This window comes from Chaetodon auriga, chromosome 13 (genome assembly GCF_051107435.1).
Source record: "Chaetodon auriga isolate fChaAug3 chromosome 13, fChaAug3.hap1, whole genome shotgun sequence".
Taxonomy (NCBI): domain Eukaryota; kingdom Metazoa; phylum Chordata; class Actinopteri; order Chaetodontiformes; family Chaetodontidae; genus Chaetodon; species Chaetodon auriga.
Genome location: NC_135086.1, coordinates 22,975,329 through 22,992,640, shown reverse-complemented (window position 1 = coordinate 22,992,640; position 17,312 = coordinate 22,975,329). Strand labels below are relative to the sequence as shown.

At 40.1% G+C, this 17,312-nt stretch overlaps 2 protein-coding genes across 2 annotated transcripts; one reads left to right on the top strand and one right to left on the bottom strand.

Moving 5' to 3' along the window:
* Positions 1 to 2,150: 2,150 nt before the first annotated feature.
* LOC143330634 (trace amine-associated receptor 13c-like) lies at positions 2,151 to 3,351 on the top strand. Its single transcript, XM_076747339.1, has 2 exons — positions 2,151 to 2,323; positions 2,535 to 3,351. The coding sequence occupies exons 1-2, from the start codon at positions 2,151 to 2,153 to the stop codon at positions 3,349 to 3,351; spliced, it is 990 nt and encodes a 329-aa protein (XP_076603454.1).
* Positions 3,352 to 10,883: 7,532 nt separating this feature from the next.
* Positions 10,884 to 12,072, bottom strand: LOC143330596 (trace amine-associated receptor 6-like). Its single transcript, XM_076747284.1, has 2 exons — positions 11,903 to 12,072; positions 10,884 to 11,694 (listed from the first exon to the last, which is right to left on the bottom strand). The coding sequence occupies exons 1-2, from the start codon at positions 12,070 to 12,072 to the stop codon at positions 10,884 to 10,886; spliced, it is 981 nt and encodes a 326-aa protein (XP_076603399.1).
* Positions 12,073 to 17,312: the final 5,240 nt, after the last annotated feature.

Below are 17,312 nucleotides of genomic sequence, written 5' to 3'. Positions count from 1 at the left end.
AGTGCTGAAGCTCAGAGGCTCCAGAGGAACGTGATCAACTTGGAGAGAGCTCTACAAAAAGAGACCGAAAAGGCAATGGAGAGCATGGTAAGATGTCAGGCTTCCCATCAAGCAGAGCTGGACAAACACAGGACAGAGGCCCAAAAGATCAGAGCAGCTCTGGAAGACACAAAGAGTCTGCTGAAGGCTGAACGCCACCGCTTAGAGCAGGAGAACGCTTCCTGTCTGGCTCAGAAACGTGAGAATAATAAGCTCATGGCTGCTCTACAGACTCTGCAACAGGGGTGGCAGAAGGAGAAGGAATTCCTCTTTCAGACCATCACTGGCCTCCAGCAGATGATGCAAGAGAAAGGACAGCAGTGGGAGTCAATGGAGAGATCCATGAGGTCGCGAGTTGAAGAGCTCGAGAGTCATGTCGCCAAGTAGAAGAAGAACAACAACAACAACAAGTGGTGGAGAATCTTCAAACGGCTGGCTCCGGACGTTCAGAAGGAGTGAGACTGAAATGTCTTCACTTTCTGCAGCAACACAATCAGCTGCACTAATAATTACTAAAATGAATCAGGCCAAAAAAGATAAAAAATAACCAAAAAATACAAAAAAAAAAAAATTGGATTAAAGAAAATAAAAATAAAAAAAACAAAAACCAAATAAAAATAAGCAGAAATAATGGTTGTTTGTTTGTTTGTTTGTAGGTCAGTTGAAGAATTTTTAATTGTAAAATGTTCGTGTAATGTTCAAAGCTTTGTGTGATCGAGATAAAAAGGTGGTTTAAGAGTTTAAGGCCAAGTGGCTTCATTGATGTCACAGCAGAGAGAAAAGAGCACAAAGCTGGTTGAAGGATTCAGCTTCCTTCACACACACTGTCAGTCTCTACAAACACAACACGCTGGCGGCTGTGCTCCGTTCTTGTTTTCTAATTCACATGCAGGGTTGGATTCAGTTCCCTCAGTGCTTTAACATTGGAAGCATCATCAGTCAGCTCTGAATGCAAAATACACATGTAGAGCACCATTTTACAAAGTTAAAGAGAAATCTTCAAATTCTGAGTGTGACTTACAGAATATTAACAAAATCCAACTTTAGAACTCACATACAGGAAATGAAATCTGTGCAAAACAGTTCAGTTTCAGTTTTACCCTGCTTTTTTCTGGATCGATCCAGCCACTTTATCGTGAAAATTCCCTGTAAACAGAAAGGTGGGCTTTATGGAGACACTTACCACATATTTTTCAAGCAAACAAAATACTAATACTACTAATACAGATGAAGACGTCTAAAAAAATCACTGGTTTAAACTAAGGTGTTGCCTTTTGACTTTGCCAGCTTAACTGTTGATCCAAACAACTTGTTAACAGGCAGAATTTTCATGCCTTAGTGTCGGCTACAGCCCAGCCCTGAGGTTGTCCGTCTGTCCCATTCTTGTGAACATGATATGTGAGGAATGCTGTGGGGGAATTTCTTCAAATTCGGTAAAAAAAAATTTCTTGGACTCAATTTGAAGTGATTAGATTTTATTGGTAAAAGGTCAAAGGTCAAGATCACCTCCATGCTTTTCTCCTTAACGCAATATCTCAGGAGGAAGAATGCGTTGAGGGAATTTCCTGAAATTTGGCACAAACATTCACTTGTACTCAAGGATGAATTGATTAGACTTTGGTGTTCAAAGGTCAAGGTCACTGTGACCTCCGTCCAATTCTAGGCAACATGATATCCCAGGACCGCCTTGTAGGAATTTCTTGAAATATGGCATAAATGACAATTTCACCAGGTGCCTAATAACTTACAGATAAAGATGAGAATGAGCTTTATATGGATTTGTATCAAATTTATTGAAATTTAAAAACTGGAATATCAAATTTTCATACGCATTCTGAACATTTGCTATGGCAACTTGAGCTCATGTGCATCCTGTATTCATTGTTGATCCTTTAAAAATCTGTTCAGCTGTGACAGATTCCATTTATTGGACGTGATTTAGAAAGGCTCACATCAGCAGAGAGAGTAATAAAGATACTGTACAGAGCGAGGGAGGAGGGACCCAAGTTAGACAAAATCTTAGAGAAGGGACAAAAGAGCTGGATAAATTATAAAAGGTCAGCATTTGTCAGGACAATTACAGAGGTCGGCAGCCTCTCCTCTCTCTGGCAATGGAGACTTTAGAGGGAACTGAAGCATGCTTTCCACAACTCCTCAACGCCTCCTGCACGAAGCCGATGCGTCTTCACTTTGAGGCCATGCTGATTTACATACTGCTGTCCTTCATCTCGCTGCTCACTGCAGCTCTTAACCTGCTGATCATCATCTCCATCTCGCACTTCAAGTAGGCAAATATTTCATGAATTTACAAAACTGGTAGTGAGCAATGCAATAATCACCTGATCCGAAACTGTGATGAAAACAGTCCTTTTTCCAAAAAATGTTTGTGTTTCAGTCTTTGCTCAATCTGCTGTTATCTGAATGACAATTCATACTATAAATAAATTAACTGCTGTAAATATATTAATAAATATATTGCTGGTCTTCCTCCACAGGCAGCTCCATACCCCCACCAACCTCCTCCTCCTCTCTCTGGCTGTCTCAGATTTCTTCGTGGGCCTCCTCATGTTGTTTCAAATTGTCCTTATTGATGGCTGCTGGTTCTTCGGTGACCTAATGTGTACTCTGTATTATATTTTAGACTTTATTATTACTTCTACCTCAGTAGGAACAATGGTGCTCATATCAGTTGACCGCTATGTAGCCATTTGTTACCCTCTGCATTACTCCACCAAAATCACTGTGAGAGGAGTTACAATCTGTACTTGCCTTTGTTGGACCTGTTCTGTTCTATACAATGGTCTCATAATGAAGGATAACCTGGAACAACCAGGCAGGTATGTTACTTGCTTGGGAGAGTGTGTGATTGTTATTGATTATGTAGCAGGATTTGTTGATTTGTTTTTGTCCTTTATTGGTCCTGTCACTGTTATTGTAGTTCTGTACATGAGAGTATTTGTGGTGGCTGTGTCTCAGGCTCGTGCCATGCGGTCCCACATTGCAACCGTCACTGTACAGTATTCAGTGAAAGCAACTGCTAAGAAATCTGAGCTGAAAGCAGCCAGGACTCTTGGTGTTGTTATTGTCATTTTTCTACTATGCCTCTGCCCATATTTTTGTGTCACACTTACAGGCCAGGACACCATGCTCAATGCTTCATCTGCTGCCTTTGTAATATGTCTGTTCTATTTTAACTCCTGCCTAAACCCACTGATCTATGCCTTTTTTTATCCATGGTTTAGAAAATCCATTAAACTTATTGTTACACTTCAAATACTGAAGCCTGACTCCTCTGAAATGAACATACTGTAAAAAGACACTATAAGGTGACTGAAATTAGACGTTTACTGTGTTGAGGGAGCTGTTTTTGTGTTGAGTCAACCGTTTAATGGACCTTAAAGTCAAACCAAATAAATTCAATATACTACAGATATGCGGTGCAGTAAGTAAAGACTTTCTCCACAAGAGAACAATTATTTCTTTACCTTGAGTCAGTGACTTATAAAGTCTTAATATTTTTTAAAAGTGAGAAAAGGCTTATTCCTAAGTATTAAGAAGTAATAGTACATGCAGAAGAAGTAATAGTACATACAGATTGTGTCATGCATTCACTATTCCTACATATTTCTGTATAACACAATCTGCATTACCCTCTGCTACTAGATTGGTCAGTTTTGTGTCAGTTTTACATATTCTGAATAATTCAGGCAAATATTAATAAAATCAAATTATGTTGTAGCTATGATCGAATGTCTGTTTGTCTTTCATAATCTAATCATGCATGAGTCACGTGGTCAGGTGTGTTGGAGACTTTTCCCCCTGACAGCACTTTCAAAGGCCGTGTTAAACATCACACACTAGGTATATTATTATGATTGACATCTGTGAATAAATTAGCATCATTATTTAAATTGTGTTTTTAATGGGATTTTCCATACTGCAGTACAAAAAAAAACAAACAAACAAAACAAACAAACAAAGGTAGAAAAATGGAAAATTGCAGAAGAAAATAATGAATACATTGCTGCATCACTAGTACAGCACACCTTAACACAAGAATTCAATGAGAGAGGTGGATGGCACAGTATGGATTTTGTTGCTGGTCAGTTTCAGCTTCAGTGATCCAGAAATGGTTGCAAAATATCTGAACTTTCTCCATATGCAAAACACCAGTGAGCTCAGTTAACAAGGTCTTAAACTGAGGCACAGTATCTGACTTCTAGAGCCTTAAAATCACTTTCTTTGCGATTACTATTGTGTACATCATAGTGCAAGACACCGCATTTAGGGACAGACAGTGCAGTCTCTGAATCAGGTTCAAACAAACACTGGTACATGTCTCAGCAATAATACATACATACAGTTGTGGGCATGTCCAGAAAAGGTGGGTCAGAGAACCTTCTGCAAATTTACATTGATCACATAGAAAAGAAAAGGCAGGAAAGATTCTGTGTAGTTTAGTTTTTGAATAATGACGCCCGTGCATCACCTTGACTTTGATTCATTGATGCCTGGCATCCATAAAACAGGATCGGATTCTGCTGAGGTCTTACTCTCAGACATCATCCCAAACCTGTATACCCACCTCTTCCTTCCAGGCATTTTTCAGCGAGTGTGCGGCATAATTCACTTGTTCAGAAAATATATTTACAAAGCCTGAAACCAGTTTTTGGATTCATGTGGGCCTAACGCAAGCTTATCATATCATTCTTTCTTCAGGAAGGGACTCAAAGTTGGGCACACACTGATGAACATAATTCCTAATTTTCAAGTATCGGAAGAAATGTGCTGTGGGAAGAAAGAACTTGTTTTTAACTGAGTAAATGAGGAAAATTGTTGGTTAATACACAAATCTTTCAAAGTAACAATAGCTTTTAGCCTCCAACTGTCAACAGACACATCTAAGAGGGATGGGGGAATGCATGATTGCAATATACTGGGGTATGAATAGAAGTATCTGGTAATCTACAGCCTCTGTTAATTTGCTGCATATTTCCAAGCAATTCAAAACGATAAATTTATCCACCTTAATACTTATTGGTAACCTGGGTGCTGAGAAATCAAGTGCTGTAAGAGAGCTGTTTTTGACATTACTCTTTCAATGGTAACCCAAGGGGGAATCAAGGGAGATGACAAAGGTCCATACATTGGCTGCCCAATAATAATGCAGAAAGTAGGATAGTCCATCTGTCCCACTTGGTTTATGTAAATGACTTTTTCATATTCTGTGAGCTTTAAAGCCCCAGATAAAAGGCATAATTATTGAGTCTAATGATTTAAAAAAAGATTTTGAAAAAGAGACCATTTTGAAGGCATTCTACAGCCCATCATAACAAGAGGAAGGATTTTCCATTTTTCAATGTCTCGCCTCAGTTTTTCCACTTTCTCAAGGAAGTTCATCTGGAAAATTAGTTTAAGGTCTTTTGGAAGAACTGCTCCAAGGTAAATCACTTAATCTAAGGGAGGTTATTCAGAAATCAGTACCCAGTGACATAAATTCACCCTTCTGCCAATTACTTGTATATTCTGAAACTTCACCAAATGACCTTATAAGATCTAGCAAAATAGGAACACACTGCTCAGGTCTCTTTCGTGTGTTGGGAAATGTAATGATTCACATTCCTCAACTGAATGGATTCAAGAAAAGGATGATTCCTAATCCTAATGGCAAGGGTCTTAATGGCGACTGCAGAGAGCAACGGGCTGAGAGGGCAGCCCTGGCACACCCCACGATGCAATGAGAATGACACTGATAAATTAGGATAATTTTTGACAGACTTCTTTTTAGACATTGTTATCCAGTTATTCCGGTAAATGGTAGATTAACACAAACTACAACAAACTAGCTAACACAGCGATAGCACAAGCAGCTTCAGGGTTCTGTGGCGAATGTATGTAACAGTTTGTGGTCTTTGCATTTTTTCTGCTCTCTCAGCTTCTCGGTTGGATTTCATGAATTTTCCAAATCAAATCTTACTAAGAGGGTTTTTGTGTTACTGTGGGGTTTATCTGAATAAAGTTTTATCATACTCCAAGTGTGTTTTTAGGAAATGCATTCCATGCTGTGATGTTCGTAATAAGGCTAAGACCTTGATTGAAATCATCAGGACGTCTGAGTTTTTGTCTTAAGACATCAGACTTCCAATCATATTGAATTAATATTTTCAATGTATGTTTTCAGTATGGATACTGTAGTGGACTCAAATGTAGAGAACACCGTGCATTAGCCGATCTGCATAAGTATTTCAATCAGGAGAGAGAAGTGAGACAATTGTTTATTACACAGATGATCTATGAAAAATAGTCAAGTCAGAAGTCATTGGCGCTGAGACTCATCAGCCAGATCCTGCTGATGAGGCTGATTAATTGATGAATGAAGGTGTGTGCAATTGGATGTGATGATTTGATGAAAACAGCTATCTGAATAGACAGCTCCAGACAATGACAACAAGGAAATGATGAGTGTGAATGCAGGATGGTATGAGAAATAAACTACAGGCCTAAGCATGCCAAAGAATACTCTGACTAACTGAACGTTCCCTAGAGCTTCATTTGTTTCACTGTACATAACCTCAGAGGATGTTGTGGCCATAAGCAGCTCCACAAAACACATACACATACATATACACACAAAAACTCACACAGACACATGCATGCACACATACACATACACAGGCGTGCGCACACACACACACACACACACACACACACGTTAATATGACCCACTGGGCTCTGAACAACTCTGTGTGTGACTCCTCCTAATGGATGTGTACTTCTCTGGCTAAGAAAGTTTTCACACCTGCTTTAATTGGTGTCACATGATGACATCACTGCAACCAGAGATGTTACTGTACAACAAAACAAGCTCTCAGATTTTTTTTTTTTTTCTTTTTTTTAACTTTGATCTTAAGGGCTTCCTCACAATTTGGACCATTGCAGAGAACATCCCAATTATAATGCTGTCTCCTGTTACTTCTGACTCAAGGGTGTGATCCATTCTGGACAATGTCACAAATCAGGTACATTCAGCATTGGAGCTTTTCTGTAGTTTTCACATTGAAGCATAATGAAGATCTGTTGACTCTGCCTGTGCTGAGTTAATAATGTGACTGACAGAGCAGAACTTGTCATATTGGAGCAGAACTCTGCAAAGCATTCTATGTCCATATATATTATACACACGCACACACATTTTGCAACCTGATCCTTCTTATCCTTGATGAGTGCCTGTATTAGTTCATTGACTCATTTGCTCTCGAACACTTTCAAAATGTGTTCACGAGACACAGTATTGAAGACCTTTGTAAAGTTAATGAACACCACAGTTTGTGGCTTCTTTTCTTGCATGCTCAGCGTTATGACACCTGTCATGAACATGAATACTAATTCATTCACTGTAGTTAGGATCACTGAGAGGCAGTGTGCAAGACCAAAATCTTCTCGCAGTCCACATAATAACAACTTTCTTCTTTTGCTAATAAGTCTTTTATCTCCCGGAATTTCATCATGACCAACAAAATTGCCTTTTTTCCTGGAATTATTCTGTTGAATGTGCCTCTCTCACTGAACATTTTTACTTTCCAATACCCAAGTTTAACAATTCCAAGGAGCGGCCTTGCATTGATACAAGAAATGATTTTAGATGTTCTCCAGTCTTGCTTCATCTTTCAGAATCTTGGTGTTATCTTAAATAATGAATTACCCATTTAATGTGTATTAATCTACAGACCCCCTCTATCTACATTGGGTTTTATTCAGGAATTTTCAGAACTTCTATCTGCTATTATTTTACAGTGTGACAGAGCTCTGGTGATTCCTGGTGATTTTAATATTCATGTTTGTTGGCATAATTCCTCCTCATGTATGTCTGATTTTATCAATCCCAGCCATTACAAAGGAAATACCTAACCTTGTGTTTTTCCATCGTGTCTATGTGAGTTTGATTTTGCATATTGTCTCTGATAATATGCAATATGTCACCCGTTGCAGGGCCCTCCGAGTGGAAGGCCCTGCAACGGGTAGTGAAAACCACCCACATCACTGGTTCCCAGCTAAATGCCATCGAGGACTTCCAATGCAAGCGGTGTCTAAGAAGGGCTCACAGCATCAGCAGAGACAGTTCCCACCCCAACCATTGGCTGTTTGCCCCCCTACCATCTGGTAGGAGGTTCAGGAGCCTCCGTTCCTGTACGAGCAGACACAGGAACAGCTGTTACCCCGCTGAACTCTGTCCCCCATACATAAATATATCATATTCACCCAGAGCCTGTGTTTTGGCTTTTAAACAGGACGCCTAGGCACAGTCTCATACGCGTTCTAATGCGCTTTCAAACATGTTCTTGGGTTACTTACATGGGATGAATTGTTGGTTGAAGGTCCGGGTTGGTTTGCAGCAGGTAGAGTGAATGAATGAATGTACGAGTGAATGTGTGCGAGTGTGCGTTCATATAAACAATGAGACGAATAAACTTCACATGCATGTATCAAAAAATGGCACCGCTCAAAATGCAAAGTAACTCATTCAAGAATGTCAAACAAAGAATAAGGATTAAACGCATTAAACCCATGCGAGTGTCGAGCGAGCGGTCGAAAACTATTTCTGCTCGGCATCCTTCAGCACCCCGCACCTGTGCCTACTTTCCTTAATGAGACGTGCGTCAATGACGTCAGCTTAACTCAAAATGCAACGCTTTGTAGTTCTTTACAACAAAACACAAAAATGGCTCCTACAGCCTGGTTCTGCTTGAGGTTTCTGCCTGCTAAAAGGAAGTTATTCCTTGCCACTGTCGCTAAGTACTCACTCATGAGGGTATTGTTGGGTCTCTGTAGCTAGAGATTATGGTCTGTACCAACTCTATATGGAAAGCATCCTGACACAACTTCTGATTTGGTGCTATATAGATAAAATTGAATTGAACTGAACTGAATTTAATTATAAACTGCATTTTGGAAATATATCAAGTTAATTACTGTATTTTCATAGCCTTGTGGGCTGGGAGAGCGAGCCCAGAGCCCAATCCCTACCCTGGGTTCAAGGTCAGACTGCACGATATCGAGTCACCCATAAATTCCATGCCACAGTCAATAACTGTCCACTAACTTCAATTTTTTTGAGAGGTCCTGCCTTCACTGTCAGTCTCACCCTTCTGTCCAGCCTCCTGGTCGCCCTCCTCCATGACCTCCCAGGTGGTTCCAGACATTTTTTGTTATGTATTCTAGTAGCCATTATTTGTTTCGCTAAAAACAGGTATGCCAACACTGCAACTTTGTTCACTTTCTGCTTTGTCAGGACAAGTCACAGCACAGCATGGCTCAAGTTTAGGCTCTCTTCCACTTTGTCAGTGAACAGCCCATTGCAGCACTTGCATTCCATCGTGGTCCTTGCATTCAGACTGATGTTCTATCTTAATTATCTACCGGTAAATGGCAGTGTGTCATAACAAAATGAACATGCATGGACTGACTGTTTCTGAATCTTAGACACTGCCATTACAAAATTTTATGTTGCAATTGGTAGTGATATATACTCTTATTATCCAAAAATTATTTTGTGAGTGAGAGATGAGTAGATCACAATTGACTGGACACCACTGTCTTAAAAAGTGTCTGTCAAAAAATATACAATATTAAAATAATAATCTAATCACAGATGTCAAGGCCATAATAATTAAAAAAGAAAAAATCTGACACTGCTTAATTTTCAGGTTCAGTTGACAGATGGCAAAGTTCTACCATAAGGCCTTCGACATTATCAGCTTAACTGATAGAACTCGTGTAATCAGCTGACTGTTCATTTCTTGATGTTTCCTAATGGCGCATTTGGACCAGATTTTGTTCCCCATTAATTTCCATGAGCATGAACATACCTGCCTCTTTCGCTTTGCTTTGATTATTTCAGACTTTGCTGTAAACCAGAAAGAATATGGAGGAGTGGTGGATTGGAGCAGAGTGGATACCAATTATGAATCAGTTAGCGTTTTTAAAATTTTGATCAGAGAGGAGACATAATATAGTATATGAAGATATATGTAACATGTGGTACACGACACAGGTTGCTGGATGAAACGTAAGATGTGTGCTAAAGAACTCTCATGTCTACGTTCCTTTCTTATCATCCTAACATAACATGGTTTCAGTGTTCTTTGTTCACAACAGAGAAAAAGTCAGCTGAGAGGTTGTTTCATGGAGATCCCATAATATTCATTTATTTTGCAGCATTGCTGATTACAAGGCTAAGTTAAGCTAATGGACAGTGCACAGCAAGTGAGCAAAAAAAGAAGTGAGCAGCCATGAATCGGTTTGAAGTGCTTCTACCACCCAGCTTCAATTTCACAAAGCCAGAGGAGGGGTCCAAGTGGATCAGAAGATTTTCTGTTAAGGGTTTTCAGTGTCAGCACATGTACATTGAATGAAATTACTGCGGTAATGTTTCTAAGAAAAACAGATTGTTTTGGTCTAAACTGGTCATCAGGTTGTGTCCTTAAATTATATATTTTATGGACGTGTCTGATGAGCACTTTTCCCCAAAGGAAATCAATATTTGATGCATTCACATTTATAATGACACACAAATATGCAAAATTAACACATTTGGAGGCAAAAAGAATCTTCAAATATGAATCAGATCTTTTTAAGAATGACTTTCTATTACAACTAATGTGCGATATGATGTATTCTCTGGCTCAGTAAAAGAAGATGATCTTATAACCTATGTTATCGTCAGTACTGATGAAAAAGCTGTCAGGCTCTGGTTTGGGTATTGACACTCATTGACATGCATTGGTATACATATACACACACACAACATAAAGACAACAGCATTTTCACTTACCCACAGTGTCTCTTTACAGTAATTTGGCCTTATGGGAGTCAGGCTGTATTATCTGAAATGTAACAATAAGTCGAGTAGCTTTTTTAAACCAGGGGTAGAAAAGGGCATAGATGACTGGGTTTAGACAGGAGTTAAAATATATCAAGTAAATGACAAAAGTCTCAGTTGAAGAGCCGATCAAGATGTCATGGCCTGTGAGAGAGACACAGTAATATGGAGAGTAACACATCAAAAAAACAAGAACAAGAATACCAAGCGTTCTGGCTGCTTTTATTTCAGACCTCTTAGCTTTGATAGTCCTTGAACGCTTGAGTGAGTCATTTGATATGTGTGACTTAATGGCACGAGCCTGAGACACGGCCACCACAAAAACTCTCATATAGAGAATTATGATGAGAGTAATGGGAATAATGAAGCTGACAACAAGATCAACAGCTCCTGTAATGTTGACCACACATTGTCCTTTGCATGAATTATACCTCCCTGGTTGCTTCAGGTTATCATGTAAAAGGATAATGCTATAGAAAACGGAAAATATCCAACACAGGAAAACACATATTGTAACAATTTTTTGAGTGACTTTGGTGGGGTAATGCAGAGGGTCACAAATGGCCACATAGCGATCAATGGATATGAGTACCATGTTTCCAACAGAGGCAATGATTATAGTGACAGGTAACAGATAATACAGTGCACACATGAAGTCACCCAGGGTCCAGCAGGTCTCTGTCAGGAGTATTTCAACTGGCATCAGCAGAAAGCCCACAAGAAAATCTGAGAGAGCCAGAGAGAGGAGGAGGAAGTTGGTAGGAGTGTGGAGTTGCCTGCAGAGAGAGAATAACATCATTGTGAACACTACCACCAATATTATTAACAGTAGCTGTGCAAAAAGCACTAATGATTAAAAATCACAATAATTTAAGATAGCAGCCCAGCAACCAGTATACACTGATCTCAGAACTAGCACATGTGCAAGGCTGAAATAATTTCTTCCTGTAAATCTAAAAACAGTGTAACAACAAGGCTATGTGCCTGAAGTGGGAGATGGAGATGATGACCAGCAGGTTGAGAGCTGCTGTGAGAAGAGAGATGAAGGACAAGAATATGTAAATAAGCACAGTGTCAGAATGAAGAGGCTCTGGTTTCCAGCAGGAGGTGTTGAGGAGTTGTGGAAAGCAGAGTTCAACTCCTTCCAGTGCCATCACCAGATAGAGCAGGAGGAGACAAGCTGTTGAGCTCAGATGGCTTTCTGAGAAAAGCTCTCTGACATACTGACTTATTTCTATCCTCTTTTCCTTTCCTAAAATCCCGCCCACATCTGTTTCTCTTTCTACAGCACTAACTTTTTTTTTCAGCAAAATGACACTGTCTTGCTCTGAAATGGCTTAGTGAATTGGAAGCACGGCTCTGCCCAATCATTAGGTGTGGTCATCCTGACCCTCTTAGCTAGTGCTGACCGACTAAGTGTAGCACTGGTCAGCCATCCCTCGACAGCTCCTGAGTAGCCGGGAAACCAGGGAGGCTGGGCGACTGTTGGAAGGAAGCACATCCCAAGCTCAAGCCTACGGTTCATCACCAACCACGTCATGTTACTCAGAGGTTCTCCCCACTCACCGACAGACCCGCTGAGAAACCAACACTGAGTATCGGCTGCTCCATTTTGAGTTAGTGTTAGTAAGTTGGTGACACCAGGGACCATAGCCAAATGCATTCCAGGGGCCAAAGTGGGCGATATTGAATCTAATTTGAAACAACTGCTGGCTAGCGATCAGCGTAAATACAGTATGATTGCTATTCACATCAACGGCAATGACACTAAAATTGATGTGGAATCGGTGTGTACATATGCATAGACAGTGTCCGACTCTTCTCTGGGCCCCAGCCAAATCTGACAAGTGATGATATGTTCAGCTGCATGTCATCATTCAGTCACTGGCTGTCGAGGTACTGTCCAACAAATGATGTGGACTTCATAGATAATTGGAAGACTTTCTGGGGAAGACCAGGTGTGTTTAGGAGAGAGGTCATCCATCCCATTTGAAATCCGATTGAATTTATTAGTTAACCAAACCAGTGACAACTCAGAGTTGAGACCAGGAGGCACAGCTGCAGTCCTACACGCTTCTCTGTGCTTCCTTTATTTATAGTGTACTTAAATTTATAATGAACATTACTCAATGTGTCTTAGTTTATGTAACTTTAAAAGCCATCTCCCCTGGGCCTGACCATGAGGCATAATCCCCCTTTCCAAGAAATGTTGTAGTCTCGATTTTGTGCACTCTTTTGTCTCTTGTCCTGCCTGGATTTGTCCTCCTCCCTCTGTTTTCTCCCTTCTCCTCTCGCTGTCCTTCTCTGCAGTGCTGGAGTGTGGAAGGAGGCGGGGTCGATCTCCTGGCCACTTTGGAGACACACCTGAGCAGCATCAGCTCATCAGCTGCTGGCTACTTCAGCCAACTCTTCCACCTGCTCAGTGCTGGAAGATTTCCTTGGTCTGCTCACATGTGTCTCACCACGCTGTCTGTCTTGCCTCCTTCCTTGCTTCCAGCTCCAGTGTCTCTTGAGTTCTTTAGTTATTATTTTATTGAACTGTTTTTCCCTGCTAAGGTGAATTTTTGTTCCTAGTGAAACTCTAGTTTTTTTTCCCATTAGTGGTGATTTTGTGTTTTTCAATAGTTATTCCCTTAGGCTGCAGTATTGTATTTTTAGTTAAGTCCTTTTGTAGCCTACTTTGTCTTTTTCCCACATTGTGGAGATTTTCGTTGCTCTGTTGTTTGAACTTTGAGTTTTGATAATAAACTTCATCACTCAGTCTCTGCATCCTGGGTCCTTGCTGTGCTTTTGCCACACAAACCGTAACAAGAAAGTCAGTAAATACATCCAGGTTTTCTGTTATTTAAACAATGCCGCCAAATCACTTATTTCAGTTTGAAAGTCCACTTGCTGTCACGATCATGGATGACAGATGCGACTCATTTAGAATCAGCTTTGCAGGTTTGTTGCATCTAGCATTACAAAGATAACTTCTACTGTTTGCCCTTTTGAACCCAAATCCTAATGGCCTGCACCGTTGCCCAATCCACCATGCCTCTTTGAACATTACATTTGGCCAGACTTTTAAGTTTTTTTTAAGGATCAAAGATGATTTTGATCCCGCAAATAAAAAGGGTCTCAATATCCCTTGGATCTCCACAGCCCCCAAGAGCCTGTGCCCCTCGCAGTGCTCCCCCAAGAGCACTACGCTTTCACCCAAACCCAAATTTAACCTTACCCTAATCTTAACCCAAGTCCCTAAAATTTAATAGGTTACATTATGGCAGTGTTTCTCAATTCCGGTCCTCGGGCCCCCCTGCCCTGCATGTTTTAGATGTTTCCCTCCTCCACCACAGCTGATTCAAATGATGGGCTCGTCATCAAGCTCTGCAGTGGCTTGATAATGAGCCCATTTGAATTGGAGCAGGAAATATCTAAAACATGCAGGGCAGGGGGGCCCAAGGACCGGAATTGAGAAACACTGCATTATGGGAACCTGCATTTTGTACCCACAAGTAAGGCAAGTTCCTACAATGCGACTGTGTAAACAGATTTACAACTTGAGTAATACATGGGCACACACAGACACACGCACACACAGACACACACACGCACACACACATGCACACACAGACACACGCACACGCACACACACACACACACACACACACACACACTCAGTCATTAAGACTTCTCACATTTAATTTGTCTCTGGACAATGAACAACTCTCAGTGTGTAGCCCATTACTTGCTCCTAATGGATGTGGATGGCTAAGAAAGTTTGCACACCTGCATTCATTAGTGTCACATGATGACATCAGTGCAAAAGAGAAAAATAAACTCCAACATGACACAGCGTCCTCACACCAAAACATGATGCAATCATTGCTGAAGAAACAAATGATTCATCAATGTAAACAGATACTTTGTTTAAAGATTATAACCCTTAAATCTTTGTGATGCAACCTCAACACATCAACTCATCATACATCGATCATTGCACACATCATTGCTTAGTGGGGCAATTCATCCAAATCACACAGAAGATTTTTCATTTAGGCCGAGTAGTTTCAAGCCATTACGACAGTTTTGGTGTGATTTGTATAGGTGGTCAGATAATACAGTAGATCAATACAACAGAGGTGAATGCTATTTTGTGACATTTCAAAAACCTAACAGCACTGTGTCTTCCTGCATAATCCACACTTCACTGTCTCACTTAGAAATGATGACCGTCTGTCCACAATCCTGAGTAAACAAGAGCAGCACAAAGACGATCCTTATCTCATAATTTTGAGATGCTTATCTCAATTCAGAGAGAAATATGTTGTGATTATGAGTTACAATATGTTGCAAAATCTTTTTTTATTTGGCAGGCAGAGTTTTAGTTAAACGTTACTGACATGATATTTTTGTGTGGAGAGTGTGGAGAGCAGTTCCAAACCTGTGCTTGAGATTTGTCTTTTATCAAAGGCAGCTTACATTTGACAAACCACTTAATTATATTACCAGTCTAAACACTACTGGTGACTTTTTCATCAGCATCGCATCACGATGGAAACCTCTTGGATCAGAGTTTTCCTGCCGTTATTATTGGCTCTGTCGTAGTCACGGTAAAGTGTATTTTGCGTATAGATGAGAACTTTGAGGCCATAATCCTGCAGCCCGTTTTTAACATACTCTGTCTATGGAACAAGCCAAATTACTTTATTATTTTACTACTGTATTTATCTCCAGAGCCCATAACAGATATTCTAGTCAAAAGTGTCAACGTATCAATCAAAATAGACTGAAAGCAACCTGTGTTAATCTCTTATGGCCAGTAAATGTGAAGGTATTGTGGTTGACTGCAGCAAACAACGTGGACTTCATAGATAACTGGCAGACTTTCTGGGAAAGACTTGCTCTGATTAGGAGAGCAGGCATCCATCCCACTTTGGACAGAACAGCTCTTGAAATCTGATTGAATTTATTAGTTAACCAAACCAGTGACAACTCAGAGTTGAGACCAGGAGGCAGAACTGCAGTCCTAAATGCTTCACTGCGCTCCCTTTACCCACCATGAAAACTCCATGAAGACTGTGTTTATATTAATTACATCAAAAGTAAAGTTATACATAAAACAATATAATAGAAATTAACACCACCACTGCAATAGTTGTAACATTCTGGATTGTGTCATGTTGTTTCCTGTTTTATTTTGTAATATTAACCTCTTGTGTCGTTTCAGTTTCCCGTGTTTTCCCGCCTTTCATCAACCACACCTGCAGCCACTCACTCACCTGCCCCTGATTATGACCTTCCCTGTGTATATATACCCACCAGCTCCTCATGGTTTTGCCAGATTGTCTTTGTTCCCTATGACCTAACTTCTAGCATTAGCTGTGCACTTCCTAGTGATTTCGAACCTTGCCTGTTCTTTTTCTTATTTCAAGGATTGGCTTTTTCCCTGTCTGTTTTTGTTAGCCTTCTTGGATTCCTTGTTTTTATTTTGGCTTTTTGGATACTTATAAAGACAGTGATTTTTGTTTGAACCTCACTCTGTCTCCTGAGTTTTTCTCTGCACCTGAGTCCCAGTTTCTCCAGAGTTGTTACAATAGTACAAGATATGAGAATTAGATTTGGACTCCTTAACATCAGATGTCTATCTTCTAAAGCTGTACTAGTAAATGTGTTTATATTAGACCATAATATTGATTTATTTTGTCTGACTGAAACCTGGCTGTGTCATGAAGAGTATGTTAGCCCAAAAGAAGCTACTCCCCACTGCAAATTAATGCTCACATTCCTCGAGGCAGCGGCTGAGGAGGTGGAGTTGCAGCCATTTTTGACTCAAGCCTTTTAATCAATCCAAACCTCAACTCAGTTGTAACTCAGACAAAGCCTTGTTCCCAGTCTTTCACACCAAACCTGGAAAACACTGCAGGCAGTTTTATTTGTTATAGTGTATCGCTCTTTGAGTTCTCTGAGTTTCTATCGAGTTTCATCCTTAAAACAGATTCTTATTATTAGGGACAAAATTCATCACCTCCTGCCGTCAGGAGGTACTAATTTATTTTCAAACACTGAAACCATAGAAATTGTTATTAAACCTGTTGTATTTTCAGACCGTTTTTCTCCTGTCGCCCTTCACCAACTAATGTAAATAATTTCTTCATCAAAATCATCAACCTATATTTTAGACCCCATCCCAACTAAGCTGCTTAAAGAAGTTTTACCTTTAATTGGCTTTTCTTTATTAGGTATGATCAACCTGTTTTTATCAACAGGCTACGTACCACAGTCCTTTAGAGTAGCTGTAATAAAACCTCTACTTAAAATGCCTACTCTTGATCCAGGGGTTTAAGCCAACTATAGACTGATATCCAACCACCCCTTTCTCTCAAAAATGCATGAGAAAGCTCAACAGTAA

Excerpts from the sequence above, each read along its gene's own strand:
- LOC143330596 (XM_076747284.1), bottom strand. The coding sequence starts at position 12,072 with ATGGCACTGGAAGGAGTTGAACTCTGCTTTCCACAACTCCTCAACACC. Across the intron at positions 11,695-11,902 it reads ATCTCCATCTCCCACTTCAG|GCAACTCCACACTCCTACCA; the intron begins GCACATAGCCTT and ends CTCTCTCTGCAG.
- LOC143330634 (XM_076747339.1), top strand. The coding sequence starts at position 2,151 with ATGGAGACTTTAGAGGGAACTGAAGCATGCTTTCCACAACTCCTCAAC. Across the intron at positions 2,324-2,534 it reads ATCTCCATCTCGCACTTCAA|GCAGCTCCATACCCCCACCA; the intron begins GTAGGCAAATAT and ends CTTCCTCCACAG.